Source organism: Nelumbo lutea, chromosome 4 (genome assembly GCF_056320005.1).
Source record: "Nelumbo lutea isolate HS-2025 chromosome 4, American lotus-T2T, whole genome shotgun sequence".
NCBI lineage: Eukaryota > Viridiplantae > Streptophyta > Magnoliopsida > Proteales > Nelumbonaceae > Nelumbo > Nelumbo lutea.
This window is the reverse complement of record NC_142687.1, coordinates 41,638,779-41,655,570: the sequence shown is the minus strand read 5'-3', so window position 1 is coordinate 41,655,570 and position 16,792 is coordinate 41,638,779. Positions and strand designations below refer to the sequence as shown.

The 16,792-nt window shown below is 35.6% G+C and overlaps 1 protein-coding gene and 1 long non-coding RNA gene across 3 annotated transcripts; both read right to left on the bottom strand.

Moving 5' to 3' along the window:
* Nucleotides 1-687: 687 nt before the first annotated feature.
* Nucleotides 688-8,278, bottom strand: LOC148855409 (uncharacterized). Its single transcript, XR_016112220.1, has 3 exons — nt 8,074-8,278; nt 7,805-7,929; nt 688-877 (listed from the first exon to the last, which is right to left on the bottom strand). It is a non-coding gene; the product is annotated as an uncharacterized LOC148855409 (long non-coding RNA).
* A 604-nt stretch (nt 8,279-8,882) lies between these two features.
* Nucleotides 8,883-15,090, bottom strand: LOC148855408 (Tetratricopeptide repeat (TPR)-like superfamily protein). Of its 2 annotated transcripts, none has more exons than XM_088982087.1 (4): nt 14,653-15,090; nt 14,362-14,530; nt 11,576-13,864; nt 8,883-9,479 (listed from the first exon to the last, which is right to left on the bottom strand). In XM_088982087.1, the coding sequence occupies exon 3, from the start codon at nt 13,793-13,795 to the stop codon at nt 11,612-11,614; it is 2,184 nt and encodes a 727-aa protein (XP_088838213.1). In that variant the 5' UTR covers nt 13,796-13,864; nt 14,362-14,530; nt 14,653-15,090; the 3' UTR covers nt 8,883-9,479; nt 11,576-11,611. The 2 variants fall into 2 exon arrangements, with proteins under 2 accessions (XP_088838213.1, XP_088838214.1); XM_088982088.1 differs by lacking the exon at nt 8,883-9,479 and adding an exon at nt 9,862-10,160.
* Between the last annotated feature and the right edge of the window lie 1,702 nt (nt 15,091-16,792).

Genomic DNA, 16,792 nt, shown 5'->3' with positions numbered 1-16,792 from the left:
GGGTGTTTTAGTAAAACACAAACTATAGGGTAGATTTTAATAAATCCATCAAACTACATAGAATGTTTTAGTAAAGGACCCGGCATAAAACTATTATAACATGAAGTTCCATGTCTTACATATGGAGTTAGCCAAACAACATGTTTCCCAATAGTTGTTACACTACAACAAAATCGTCTCATCCGCCGCTATACATTAAAAAAACCGCTGCTATAGGTATTTAGCGGCAAATTAGTGACGGACACCTTTCTGCCGCTGTATGCAACGTCGCTATAGATTCTAGCAGCGTACATATCCACTGTTAAAAGTCTATTTAATTGTCATCAATTCAAATATCCACCGCTATAAATGTATCATTTTCATCATATAGCAGCGCGTTAAAAACAAACATTTAAGTAGCAGATATATGCATCGCTACAAAAAATGATATCCGCCGCTAAAAACAAACATTTAAGCGGCGGATATATGCATCGCTACAAAAAAGGATATCCGCCGCTAAAGGCACATGTTAGGGAGACAAATGTTTTAGCGGCAGATATATGCACCGCTAAAAAAGTTGATATTCGCCGCTAAAAGCTCATGTTCGATTTTATCCAACCTGATTAACGGAGATGCATTTACAATTTATCCAACCTAATTAACCGAGATACATTTACAACTTATCCAACCTGATTAACACCTATAACATCACCCCAAAATTTCAAATAAAATTTAATAGAACTAAACTATTAATTAAAAACAAATGTACATCTTAATGTGAGTTCCATACATTAATGATATGGGAAAGGTACAAAATTCTTGTTACGTATAATAATAAATCAAAAAAAAATTGTATCTTCTTCAACAAAGCCTTCCATCATTCTTGTATTGGTTCCACCTATAAACAAGGAAAACAAATATAAAAATTAGAGTGTGCATGATATACATCAAGGTTTATAAGTTTAAAGCTTCCCATCCATAGGGCACACCCCCTAGTGATCAATTTCATTCTCATATGATCTCACTATGTCCCTTAAAATAAAAAGTAAAATGATATAATCCCCACTTTATTTATATGAGAGAATTAAGGTAGGAGGATGGTGAGAATCAATTTTTAAGATGCAAACTTTACAAAATAAATGCAAATCAGACAATAAATGTGAATTTGCATCAGGTAGGATTGTATATTATAATTAAAAAAAGGTATGTAAATCTAAATCAATTCCATCAAACAAATAAACAACAATGGAAGGCATTTAAAGAAATTGCAGATGGTACTTATTATTTCACCTATAGGATACTTCATATAAATTATATTTAGTATATCTATCAAAATTGACAACCTCTCGGTAAAGGTTCTTTAATCCAAGAATGCAGGGAAGATCAGGGAGCAGAACCAACTTCACATTGCTTACACACACATTTGGAGAGAAGGAAACCAATCAACAGACTGGCTAGTGAATATGATTCAAAGTGTTAGTTTAGATCTAGTTGATAACGTTCCTTGGGCCTTGGCTTACATCTGTTTTATGGACAGGTGGGACAGGCCCATGTTTTTTGATGAAATGGTAATTTAAATCTGTGCAAAAACTGGAAATTGATTAAGAACTTATGTGCCTCCAATGTTTGCTTTTTGGCCAAAGCCCATTCTTCACTTCTCTTCCTCTTCTTGAGGACAGACTCGGGAACAATAGCCCCTCCTTTGGTTTCCTCTTTACCCATCTCTCTTCGACGCAGTTTCCACCATGCAATGAAGGTACCCAAGGGTCCTTAAATATAAAGATCTCCTTTCCGTCTCTCACCTCCCAACAAAACTCCTTCTTGACCTCTTTCTTTACCTTTAAAATAATTTCCACCATATCGAAGGTTTTGCTTGGAAACAGAAAAAAAAAAAAAAAAAAAAAAAAAAAGAAACTCTTGTATTTCTCTCGTTACACCAGTGTCACAACTTCTGCTTCAATTTCCAGACTTAAGATACCACCCTGTAAGCTGCAGATCTAGAAATATTATCACTTCATTTTTCATGAGTAATTTGTTCCTTCACCTCTTTTTCCCCTGAATATGTCACAAGGAAAACTGTAAACCAATCTAAAATGCCTTTCATGCCTGCATTTAATAATTTGATGGAAGTAGAATTTAAAGTGCTAAAATTAATAGGAATGCCTTCAAAATTATTAATTTCTCCATTTGAACCTAGTAGTATATATAGCCAAGAATATTTATGTTAAAATCAAATCAAATGCAAAATAATTGTCACTGGTTTCAGGAAATGTGACTTAGAAAATATATTTGAATGTAATGTCTAGGATTTCTGAAGAATTTTAACTATTTTAAATTTGTTTGCCACAAGACCTATGACCTAACTTACCCAGATATGGCAAGTACATGGCTGGACAAGGTGTCGCATATGGAACTACCACTAAAATTTGAAGTACCCAACACAATCAGGCATCTTTGTACAGGTATCTAGGCATCATGGCCTGTGGCAGGCCCAAACTAAGAAGTTTTGTAACTGACAGATATTATGTTGGCTTCAGAAAATCTAGATTTAATTAGTTTGGTAGTAATATCTATTAGTATAACAGATTTTCAACTCCTTTTTGTGTAATCAACGATTTGAGTTTTCATCTAATAATACTTGATTTCATTCACACTATCTAGTAATAATCCTTCTCTAGCTTCTTCATGTGTAAATGATGTGTTTTTGTCCTTCACCTTAACCAAAAAATTAATTATGAACACATCTTATTACATTGAATTCGTTCTTAAGCCCCAAATCATCCAAGAGAACACGTAATTAATTAAAAAACAACCTAATACCATTTTTATTAGTTGACGCAGGCTAGGAAATGCAAATTATAGTTGCCTTATTAAAGAACCAAGCTCAGATATATTAACTAATTAGTTTCTTTGCTTCTCAAAGGAAAATTTACAGTTTCTCCTTCAATAATATAGTTTTTATGAGTTAATAATCAAATACGCATCTACAATAACATGCTTGCTTACTGGAGATGAGTAGGTTCACTCTAAAAGTTTCCACATGTTGAGCCAAATCACAGTGGATGGGTAGGATCTTGATTTTCAACGACCCCAATCGAAATGGTACAAAGGCTTGCTATGTAATCTCATATCAAGCGACTTAAGTGGCTTTTTAATGTGAAACAGTTGAATTTTATACAGTATACTTGCATTTGACAAACTTTCAGCCCAGATTTATATAACACTTGTCATCCCATATGTTCCACTATGAAAATGCAGAATCCAGTTTTCTCTAACAGAGTATATCCTCCATGTCCAATAAGGCTATGGGGATGACAAGTAGGAGACAGGTGTTTCAAGTCTTAGTGTCCTGAACAATGATCTGACTTACTTCGAGGCTAGGACAGGTGGAAATGACAGTATTGAATATGCAAAGAGAAAAATCAGGTCTTTTTCCATTTCCAACTGATAGTGAAGATTTTCTTACGAAGTTACTATTACGAGAATTTATTTATCTAAGTTCTGGTGGATAATACAGGATTTATGTCCCAAATTTACTATCATTTCCATGGTCATGTCTTCAGCTTTGTTCTAAAGGTCCAGTTTTCTTTGAGATTTTTGCTTTTACATTCTCCCCATTTACATAAATAAGTGCTATGAAACTTTTTGTAATTCCTTTGTGATTTATCAATTTGATCACCTTAATAAGGTATTCACCACCATGTATTCATCCACCTTTAATAATTATTGTTGAATATTTTCTGGCACTTTTATTATTATTTTTTATCTCACTCCTATTGTTTATTCTAAGAACTCAGAAATTAATCACTGCAGAATTTTATGCAGGTAACCATAACACCTAGGAAATCAGGAAGAGAAGCCTCAGAAAATAGCACAAAATCACTAGTATAACTGGTGAAAAATTATAGAATCATGTTAAAAAATTTTTGTTTCTATTGCTTAATGTCTGTTTAGCAGACTTCAGAAGTCTGTATGGCATCACATAGAGTGAACAGTCGTGGAGATAGTATTTCCCTTCTGTAGGAGAGTAACATCTATTAAACACAATTTACTTCTAAAAAATGGCATTCACCACAACGACTGTCATGCAGTTGAGGTATCCCTACTTTTTCTTTCTCTGCCTTCTAAACCCTGGTGGAACCTCACATTATTTGAAAAAGATTTGTCAAAAAGCTATATGCAATTCTGCATGCTTCCAAAGACTTGTAGATGATATTATAGAATAATCTGAACATTAGGCTTGCAGAAGGGGAACGAAGAACATCAAGCGTTAGACTTCATTGGTCCAATCAATGAAGAATTGCTTAAATTGTTGAGAAGCAACTGATCAATTAGTGAGTTAGTGACAACATTTAAGTATATATCCCTTTATGGGTCAACTCCCTTCCAATTCCATTATATCTACATGGTTAATTATTGTCTGCCACTTCATCTTTCATCAAGAGCAACCTGATTTTCCCACTCTCCTGATTAGCAAAAAAAAAAAAAGAAAAGCTGGATCGCTTAAAAGAGGAGATCACTAACTAGACATGACTACTACCAGATAAAAGGATATATTACAAGCTCATTAAAAATGACAATGGGACGGGTTTGGAGAGGGTTTTGTAAATTCTAGATCTTCCCCATCTCCCGATCTGTACCTCTCCAAAATCCACAATAGTTGGATTTTCAGAATCTAACCCCCCCCCTCCCATACAAAAATGTAAAACCCTCCCTGACCCTAGTCACCCTACCCTTTCACATTTGATGGTGTGGGTGGGAGGCCGGGTCCAAAATCCCCATCTAATTTCTTGTCATTTCTTATTATATATAAACAGCAAGCCAGCAAAATAGTATGAACAAATCAAAATTTTCAATTATTTGATAGAAACATACAAAAAATATATCAATTATTATTTACATAAGATTCAAAACATTATTAAATTTAACACAGTATATAAGTTCATATACCTTACAACAATAATATATGAGTTGTAGGGGGTCAGATTTAGCCTAATACTGTACCCTATATATATATCTGTTAGGACAAATAGGTGTGGGTACCTGGTCAGCAAGGTGAAAATTGCCGTCTCTAAAGCTCATGTTTTGAATGAAGTCCTTCTACCCTAGGGCTGAAACCAGCTGATAAGTAACTGGCTCATTAGCTGGCTTACCCCATGGGCTAAATTTAGGGCTCCTGGACCAATTCCAGCCAAAGCTCTAAAGGAGCCTGATGCAAGCTATGATGTTATTGGTTGCAACTGGGATTGTGTAGGCTATATACTATAATAATATATACACATTTTATATAATAACTAATATACCCTAAATGTAGATCAGATTGCCAATCTTTGAGTTATTGTTAACTTTGTTTTCATTTAATGGCCATGGACCATGGCTTCTCTCAACTGTGAATTTATAGCCAACAATATTAAAACTGTAACTAAGTGTGTCCTAATCACTTAGGGTTCATTTGGTTTGCAGTCGGAATTGAAATTGGAATCAAAATCGAAATCCTCCAGAATCAGAATTGGAATCGGAATGGTCCATTCCTATAGTCGGTTTGATTCAGACAGGAATGAAAATGGAAATTGAAATCGACAGGAATGGGATTTCATTCCCAAGGGAGGGTTAAGGAATGGTCATTCCTTAAATAGGGGATGTCATTCCAGTAGGAATGGGAATGGGATTCCGATTCCATCCAACCAAACAGTTGGAATTGGAATCCCCTATTCCCACAAACCAAACGGGGCCTTAGAGATGCCTAGGATTTTAAGAACCAAAGTCCATTAGATCATGACAAGCTCAGCAAAGATCTTTTCTCATCCATGATCCATGATTAAGTAATAGCTCCACTGCTTCCATCACTCTCTAAACATTAACAGAGTTGCCTCGTGTCTATGCTAAAGTTCTAGCGCGCATTTCTTCTATCAAACTACCTGATTCCAATCCATACTAAAACACATCTAAATTCATCAATCAACCAATTAACAAAGTATATTAATTTCATAACTCCATACCCATTTATCCACATAAAAGCAGCATTAAATGTGCCAGTTTGGAGGTGGTTTACTGATTGTGGTTGAAGCAGCAAGGAATTTTAATTCCTCCTGTTCATCACCACTCAGTCAGATTAATAGATGTCCAGTCAATTGCAAATCACACCATTAGTCCACTGGTGAATCACACTCCGAAAATTCCAGTATCAATTTAATTAGCAGATTTTTCTATTGAAATGCACTAGCCAGCTTTATAGTACTTAATTGACTAACCATGCAAGTTGAAGATAAGCTATATACGGATAATATTTGATAAAATACAAAATTCATTCCTTCCTATTCAGATTAAAAAAGATGAATGGTACAAATTACTAAGATCAAGAAACTTAAATTCTCAGTACTTGTTATTAACCCCCTTTTTTATTTCGTACACTTCTGAATTTGTAAGGTGGTCTTGGAGGCACCAAACCCAATTGTTTCTTAATTCTTCCTTGTTTTGAATTTGTAAGGTCTTATTTCTGAATTTGTAAGGTCTTGGGTTGTTTTGGATTTTACAATATGTGCACTTCAATATGACCAGTTGAAGAGATTTTATTCTTCACGGTTCGTCCTACTCTCCAAATATATGTAGAAAGCAGCACAAGAAACCAAGTATTGAAAATGAGAACAACCCAAATCTGTGACATCTTAACTGTACACATATCACACAATGTAAGTAGTAAAGCCAGCTGAACTATTTTTTGTTTTTTTTTTTTGTTATTTATTTTCCCACATGCTTATTAATAGCCTTCAAATATCCAAACAATACCAACAGAAAACCACAAGTCTTTATGTAGTTCCCTTTGATGTCTCATTTTGTTAATGAGACAAAATTCAAATATTTTATCAAGAGAAAAACACTAAAATATTTATATATCTAGAGAGAAGAATAGAAGAAAAAATCTTTGCATAGCATAACAAAAAGCTTCAAGATTATATACATTATTATATTAGATGCCTCCTCTACAACCTCTGTCAAATTCACACACAAACAAAAAAAAAAAAAAAAGAAGAAGAAATGCACAAGATTAAAATAATGATAGAGATAATGCAGTACAGTATCCAATGAAAATTAAGCTTTTGGTGTTTACAATGAACCTTCCCAAGAAGATGTGATGATTAAAAAAATTAAATTATAAAAATAATAATATTTTTTTAAGAATGATCATGTTCAGTTCATGTACTTACCCATATCAATGGGAAAACTTTGCTAAAACTGACTCAACATAATGCATTCAGGCCGTTGGATTAGTGGAACATGTATTCAAGATTTTCTTATCAAAATTCAAACACACATTGATGGAATGATCTTTGATATCCATACAGTAGTCATTCCTAGCTAGTCCTACCTTTTCTGGGGGGAGTCATAGGTTTTTTTGTTCACTTTCAGATTGTCATCTCTCTTTCTCTAGCAAAATATAGGCATTGGAAGAAAGAAACTCTTAAAGCTTCATCCTTCCACGTAATTCAATCTTTTCAATTGATTGCTCTTTCTTGTTTTTGTTTTCTGATAAAATATGCCTGCACTTGAACAACATTAATTTCCATGAAGAAAACAAAAGACATGAATTTTCATCATTTACGAGTTTCCCTTTTCTTTGGGAAATTATTCAAATGAAAATTAGCATTACCATTCATTGGAAGTAATAGCATATTGATAGATTTATTTCACTAAACTGAAATTTTTATGATAGAAAACTAAACTGGAATTGAAATTCTAAAAATCAAATAGGAACCCCAACATAGTAGAAGATTTATTCACAAGAAAATAATAGCTATGCAAAGAAATAATGCTTTGCTTTGCTTACCCTATTCAGACAATGAACCTAGATGCCCTGCTCAAACTGTGATGAAAACCTAGACGCCCTGTTCGCTCTTTGGTTGAACGTCAAAAACTTAGATGCCCTGTTCAAACTATGAAAACCTAGATGCCCTGTTCGAACAATAAAGAGAAGATAGTATGGAAGAAGAAGAAGAAGAAGAAGAAGAAGAGGAGGAGAATGAGGAGCACTCGACTATGAAAGAAAGACAGAAGATGAAAGGGGGAGGGGAAAAGACAAAGAAATCGGTGACTTACCTCACCAGATTTTGGTTCAGTCCAATCGATTCTTTTCAGACGCCGAAGGAGGGGAAGCAAGAGATTAAGGAGAGATGGTTGGAAGTGGGAGTTTCACTGGTGCAGACTGAGGGATGACGAGGGAAGTGGGGCTGTGGGAGTTTCGTTTGCGCGGGAGAGAATACTCTCTCTTTTTGGGTTTTCAATGTGTGAGTGAATGTTTTCCAGTGGCAGTTATGCATTCGCCACTATACTTAATTGTTTCTATAGCAGCAATTTTTATTAATCGCCACTTAGAAAAAGATGTATAGCGACGAATTTCTTAGTGCCGCTAAGAAATCCCCCGCTATATGCTGAATTTGTTGTAGTGTTCTAATTATTCTAACATGGCTACATGGAGGAATGAGTGGTTATTCTAGAAAAATTGGAACAGTGGTCATACTCATAACCAAGGTTCAAAATTTTGATACGTATTGGACCGTATCGGGGCCTTTCTGATATGCCCCTACAGGGGGTGTATCGGGTCAGACCATGGTTCAGAGGGTACCCGGAACTTAAACCAACCCCTATGAACCGGTTTAAAAATAAATAAATAAAACACAAAAAAGGCACCAATACAGGCCAATATGCCCTACCTCATATCGATACAGGCCGATACCCCTCTAAATATTGGCCTGTATCGATATTTAGAATTTTGGTCATAACCTCGTATCATCATTGACAAAATGTGTAACCCCTACAATTTTTGAAGGATCTGTGCTAACGACTATTCCTTTGGCCACAACAATTCTGTGGTAAACCAACTTTAGAAGATTCCTGTACATGAGACATTTATTTATCAATATAATGAAAAAATAGCATCCTATTAGTTATTAAAGTTGTATATAAAATACATATAGCAGAATATGTTGTAATTTGATGTTGAAAGGGACAGAACTAAAAAAAGAAAGCAAATAAACAATGGCTTCATAATTGTAATGAACCCATGTGGTCTTAATTTAGACACAAGACCTTTTTTTTTTTGATAATTCACACAAGGAAGACTATTAACAACATTACATCAATAATTAAGATGTAAGAAATATGATACCTATAAACTTTGCAACATAGATATCAAATCCTCCACTTGATTTCACATGGATGACATCTCCTCCCTTAAATTAGACACTTCTATCCCAACCTTCTTTGCTCATGCTCTAATTGATCTTACGTGCTCCTTGGCCTTTCTTTTACTCTTGTTTGCTTCTTTCAACGATGTCACATATTTATCACAGCTTTTAATACTAGTTGGAATTGGATACAATCCAAATTCATACACTTGACCACAGTGTTCTTCTCCCATTACACGAGCACAAACGTCTTCTAGGCAAGAGCCATTTGCCCCACTCAAACTCCTTGACTTGCACCATAGAATTTTGCATTTGATTCTATACAAAGGAAAACCAATGTATTTATAAAAAACTGTTTTTTTTATGAATTATTTATACAAACTGTTTTAAAATGAATAATATTAAATCAAAAATTCCACCAATAAACGAACTATACATACTATCAAAAGGGTTTTCATTATATGTGTTATAAAGAATATTTCTACACAGGACACATCATGCCCTCTTTCTTTCCTCTATCATTATAAAAATAATTAGTGTTTGTTAACATACAAACTTGTAAATATACTTGATGCAACACTTAGAAAAGTCAAAAATACACTTTATTACCAATTCTTCGTGTATCATTGCAAAGCTTTTTTAGCCCACTAAATGACTGAATTTTTGCTTCGAACAGTAAGGTTTATTAGTCTCATGTGCATACACCCACAAAAGAAAGTATTAAATTATCATACCATCAGCTAAAAATTCCAATACTAAAACATTTAAGATACTTACTCTCCCTTGCTCAAATGTCCAATATTACACAATGTTTTTTTTATCATTAATATTGCACAATGTTTTTCCATTGGATTGGATCAACTCGATCATCTTTGAATTGTACTTCATCACATTATCAGGATCTGGATCAAAATATTTTCGCGTACACTTCTAATCCCTCCACTTCAACAAGGATTTGTATACAAAATCCTTGGAGTTATCTTTCATATCCAATTTTGTCTACAACCACATGAGAAAACTATCATTTATGAATATAACACACATATTAAGAACAAAAAAAATACATTTGTACCTAACTTTCAACAACTCCTTTTTTGTTTCATTTAGTATATCTTTCCAAGATCTAATTTATAGATAGCTCATTATAATTTCGTGCAATAGAACCCAAGAATTTTGTTAACCCCATTGAGTTTTCATTGGCAAGCTAATCTTCATTAAAACAAAGATCAATCTATTTATCTGCTAGTTGTAGCACCCCAAGTCCTTGTGCTTTGTAATGACCCTCTCTTCAGTTTGTTGGGATTTGGGCAGTAATGTTATTTTCGAGTTGCCACTAGGTTGAGTAGCCTCAAGTAGTTCTTGGCTTGAGGTTGATTGACTTATCCTTTGGTTTGCACTTCTTCATAGTGAAAACCCCATATCACTAAATCAAACAATTATTAGCAAATGTGCAACATAAAAGTTACTCAAAAGCCACCCCATGATACTAATTGTTTCAATATAATAAAAAATCCAAAACATGAAACTAATTAGTGTAATATAACTCTAAATGTTGACAAGAATTTAAAGTGTTGCTATAACTAGGTGAAGTTGACATGAATTTAAAGTGGTGCAAGGAAAATCAACATTAATATAAAGGGAAGATTTCATGTAAAATCTATCACTATCCAGCTTATGTTTTATGTATGTATATCTATCTCTTGTATATTTTCTCTCTTTTTCTTAGAAGAAAATTTCATTTTATTATAAAAAAAGCTACAATTTCATATATTAGGCTCATTGGTTTCTTCTAAATACAGGAGCAAATCCAAAGTGCAATTTCTAGAAATTAGTATTCTAACCTGATGTGCATCCAGCTATGTACACAAGCAGGTATATGTTAAAATATATATGTGCATCCTACCCTCTCTTCTCATCTGTTTTTTGTTTCGCACTTGTAGACTGTTAGTTTAATTTATTCTTTAATTTTAATCTGAAACTTACTGGACTAATTAATAACTTGTCCAATGTTTTGAACCTTCCCCTTCCCCTGGTATCAAAAGGTGCTCCTTTCAAATAGCACTCAGTCCCAGAAGAATCTCAAAGGTTGCTAGATTCAAGCATAAGTGCCTAACGTAATACATTAATTTTCACCTGGAATTATGGAAATTTGGTCTAACGTAATGATTTTTATTTTCAATTATTAAATGCACAACCTAAAAGAAAACTGAAAAGTAATTTCCTTTTGCAAGAGGATCTTTATTGCCATGGAATCTAGTACTTTAGATTGATTTTTCTTTGGTTCTGAAAAAGAAGATAAATAGTGTTTTGTTATCTAGATTTGATGACTGATTTTACAATGAATGTGATCTATAGCTTGAGCTATAGCTTGAAGCTATAGCTTGAGGTAAGTTCAAAGAAAACCGCATCCCTACCAGCTCAAAACTAATGGTATATGCTTTGACATCCTGTCATTCAACCCAACTGCATCCCGGTTGCTTTATCATCCTATTCTTCCTCATCAACTCCCGTATATTTGCAGCTTCTTCCCAATGGCCGGTTGCTGCAATAATATTTGATAACAGAACATAAACAGCAGGATTTTCTGTTTCAATTTCTAGAAGAAATCCTGCTGCAATCCTTCCTAACCTTGCATTACCATGAATTTGACAAGAGCTAAGTATCACCCACCAGATCTTGGGATCTGCTTGAAAAGGCATGGTATTTATTAGTCTTTCAACTTCATCAAGGTGCCCAGCTCGGCCAAGAAGGTCAATAATGCAAGAATAGTGATCTACCCCAGGACTTATGCCATGATGATCCATCATGGAAGCAAAAATTAGACGCCCATCATCAACCAAACCAGCATGACTACAGGCAGACAGAACTGCAGTGAAGGTTGTCTGATCCGGTTTTTCACCCGATTCCAACATTTTCTTAAAGCATGCAATAGCTTTTTTGCCTTCTCCATGATGTGCATAGGCAGAAATCATGGCATTCCAAGATACGATGTCTCTTTCCATCATCCCACTGAACACTTTAGCTGACCAATCTAAATCCCCACATTCTGCATAGAATGAAATTAGTGCATTGCCCAAAGGTGTTTCCAAACCAAACCCAGATCTGATAATGTAGGCATGGACCTCTTTCCCATGTCTCAAAATTGATCTATCAGCACAAATACTTAAAACAATACTGAGAGAGTACAAATCTGGCTTGAGTTCAGATATCTGCAACTTATGGAATAGATCTAATCCCAGGTTAGGCAACCCATTATACAGGCAACCAGACATAACTGTATTCCAGGAGATCAAATTTCTTGAGAGCATTGCATCAAAGATCCGAAAAGCCTGCTTCATCTGGGCATTCTTAGAATATACTGAAATCAAGGCATTGCATACTTGGTTGTTTTGGATGAGTCGATTTTTAACCATTGTGGCTTGCATCATCTCAATGAATTCTAGACAATCAGAGTTTGCCAATAGGCTTCCTACAGTAAATTCATCTGGCTGAATCCCTGCCCTCTGCATTTGCATGTAGACCCTGATGGCCGATGTTTGCAAATTCCCTTGAGCATAACCAGTAATCATCGAATTCCATGAGATTGGATCCTTACACTCCAAGGTCTCGAAAACAATGGAAGCTGCACCAAGGTCCCCACAACTAGAATACATGGTTATCATGGCATTGTTCACATAGGTACAAGTTTGAAAGCCCATCTTAATGGCTAAAGCATGTAGTTGATGGCCAAGTTTCACCATTCCTGTAGATGAGCATGAGGAGATAACACTCGTAAAAGTTCGCTCATTGGGCACAAGGTGATTTTCTTGCATCTCCTTGAATATCATCAAAGCTTCCACATCTCTTCCTCTGCTTGCCAACCCTGCTATCATGGCATTACAAGTAATCTGGTTACGCTTTATTGATTCAGTCTCTTCAAATAAAATAATTGCATACTCAACCGTCCCACAGTTGAAATACATTGTAAGCTGAGCATTAAACACGGACAACCTTAACAGAAATCCTGTTCTAATTACCAATGAATGCACTTGCCTCCCGAAATCAAGCAGCTCTGAGGAATCGCATGCACTGAGGATGCTAGCAAAAGTGTAGTTATCATGTCTAATGCCCAGAAAATGCATTTGACGGAACATGACAAAGGCAACCTCTTGATGCCCATTCTCCACACAACCTGTTATCATGGCATTCCAAACGGAAACATTTCCCTGAGCTTGAGGCATTTCATTGAACAACTGGCAAGCATGGTTGACTTGGTCCAACTTGGTATATGCCGACAGGAGAGTGGTCCATGTATAGGCATCGGGGGCTGTGACATCATTAAAAACTCGGCTTACAGAGTTTAGATCATTCAATTTCGCATAGAGAGAAAGGAGGGTGTTGCCAATGTGGGTGTAGTCTCTGAAACCAGCACGGATGACATAGGCATGAAGCTGGTCTCCGGCTACAATATCTTGGAGGTTGGCACAAGCGAAGAGGGCACTGGTAAGGGTATATTTGTCAGGTCTATGGTGGCTAGCGGAATGAATTTGGTTGAAGAGTTGTAGGGCTTCTGAGTTTTGGTGTGAGCGGGTAAGTTGTGCAATTCGGGAGTTCAGCTTTACAAGGGTTTCAGTTTGGTTCACAGCTGGTCGCATTGCGATTACTATTTCTCATTGCAATTGCAATGTGCAATGGCAGATACCTCATTAGTCAAACCTGTGTATCTACATTTTGGATTGTAGTGTCAAATTTGTATTTTATTTAACTAGAAAATTTAAGTGTAATTAAACAAAGGAAGGAAAAAACTATAAATGGCTATCATTAATCAAACAATAACACAATTTAGCTAAAAAAATGACATTTTAGAAATAGAAATTATATATTTCACTAAGAGAACGCCAAGAGTAAATGATACCTATTTCTTCAGTAACAATCATAAATAACATAAACAATCCCACCTTCTCCAAGGAGTCCACCTAAAATGGAGTGTTATAACCTAACGGGGTAGAGAACAAACTAACTAGTAACTTTCTAAACCAAAGACCTGAAACCCTTGCCCTGTTCCTTTTTATCAACTAAACAACGTGTCCTTCCACTAAGCACAAATCAACAATCCCAAAATCTTTTGTTATTTTATTTTACTTTTATTTTCTAAATGCATTGCGTATGTACCAATTTTAGTCATCAAAGAAACCCAATTACTGAAGAAACAAGTACGCACCTGGATCCAGGCAAAACCAAATTGTTGAAGAAACGAAATGCAGGACATTCTTTAGGGAAATGGAATGCCCAGAATAGAGTAATTATCCAAGTCCCAAGTCTTTTATACTAGTGTAGGACAAAGAGGCCAACAAGTGACTTACGGTGATCAAGACAAAGTTTCCAATCAACTACCCCATGGTGAACGCGCAGCATCCATTCAAAGGCAATAAAATCATTAATGAGTAATCAAGTAAAACATGTAAATATAAATGAAATGAAGCGAATGAAGAGATGGTGAACTTGAACCGACCTGCTGCTGTTTATGCTTCAGGGAACTTGAAGATAAGAGTGAAAGAAAGGGCCACATCCACTAAATGTGCTGCTGTTTATGCTTCAGGGAACTTGAAGATAAGAGTGAAAGAAAGGGCCACATCCACTAAATGTGCTGCTGTTTATGCTGCTGTTTAGGGCTTCAATAACAGCTGGAGTAGCAGCTGTCACAGTGTTCATTCAGAAAAAGCTCTTCATCAGTCGTATGGCAGTGGTCTGATAAGGCAACAGTATAGCTATGCCGATGGTCTACCGTGAGTGGAAGGTGAGGGAAAAGGATGAAATCGTTGGAAGTGATGATCTAGAGAGAGAATCGAAGATTGAAAAAGGGTTAAGGTGAGGGTTTCTTGTTGCAGTAAAGAGTTTCAAAGAAGAGATTTTGCTGAGGGCTGGCTTCCTTGCTGCGATTGAGAATTTCAGAAACGAAATTTCGCTAAGGGAGGGTTTCGTCGATTGCTGAAACCGACCCGGAAGCCGAATCGCGGGTCACTGGTTCGACCGTTCGGGTCGAACGAGCCAGACTATATATATTTGTGTGTGTGGGTGTGTATGGATATGTATAACAAATGGTGTGTGTATAGGTATGTATAAATATGTTTTTTATCTATAGAAAATGTATAACTATTTTTAAGATGCAATATATGTAAATATTATTTTATTTTTAATTTTTATTTGTAAAAAAAATCTAAAAATTGCAATTTGAGGTCTAACAAAGGGGTTTTTGGTGAAAATAATAAGCCAAGACACCTTTGATCCTTGGAATGCATAGATCTCAAAAAGTTATCCAAAATCAAAAGAAAAAGATCAACCCAATCCAACATCAAAATGCAAAGTTATCCCTCCAGAAGTTTGTAAATACATTAAATGTGCAACCTGTAACTCGGTGACTAGGTCGAATAGGTCAAACGATTGAACCACCTGGGTAAAACAATTTTTTATTAGGTCAGCAGTTTTTTTACCTATTAAGTTTCAGAAAAATCTGACCTAGAATCAATAAAAAATGCCTAGACTGCTATCGTATTTTAAACAACCCAAAATAGAGCAGTGGGTTACATCAAAAATAAGATTTACTTAACTATTTTTACACAATTCTAAATGTATTATTTATGAAGATTATAATCATTTTTATCGATAGATGTAAAAAACCTGTGTTTGGCAAGTCTTTTTGCACAGGCTTCAAGCTATTTAAAAGCCCAAAAGCCTAAATTCTAGGCTTTTTCCGTTTGGCAATGAAAAGATCTATTGGGAAAAAGCTTTAGCCCATAAAAGGCGCAAGCAACCCAAATTTGGGCTTTTTTAGGAAGCTTCAAATGAAGCTTTTACAATTTTTTAGTGCCCCATCTTCTTTGAATGTGTGGCACAATGCACATGTTTGGGAGAGAAAATGGGTTATCTTTCCACAAAAAACTATTTGTGTAAGTGGGACCTACCAATAGTATGTGGGGCCCACCTTAAAAATGTATCTAGGCCCATTACATGTCACACATGGACCCACGTGCATGTCTAACAATGGCATGTGGGGCCCACCTTATAAAATGTATGTGGGCCCCACATGCATATTCACACATGGACCCCATATACATGTCCACCAATGGTGTGTAGGGCCTACTTTGAAAAAATGTATGTGGGCCCACATGCATGTCCACCAATGGCATGTGGGACCCACCTTATAAAATGCATGTGGGCCCCACATACATGTCCACCAATGGTATGTGAGGCCCACCTTGAAAAATGTATGTGGGCCCCACATACATGTTCACACATGGACCTTACATGCATTCCATCAATAGTATGTGAGGCCCACATAAATGTCCACACGTGGACCCCACATGCATGTCCATCAATGGTATGTTGGGCTTACCTTATAAAATGTACATGGGCCTATAGTTGTCAAGGCGATGCCTAGGCGACGCCTAGGTAACAAGGCACCCTTGGAGGCTCACCTTGCCCAGGCACCTAGCAGTTTTGTATTGTGTTTTATAAAATACTTTTAAATTGTTACTTTTTTTAGGTTATAATTATAAAATAGATATTATTAAACAAAAATATTCATTATTTTCATATTTGTTAGGGTTTAATCAGCACAAACATTGCCAACTATTGTATTGAACCCTCAAAGA

What these genes read in the sequence shown, in the direction of transcription:
- LOC148855408 (XM_088982087.1), bottom strand. Translation starts at nt 13,795, where the DNA reads ATGCGACCAGCTGTGAACCAAACTGAAACCCTTGTAAAGCTGAACTCC.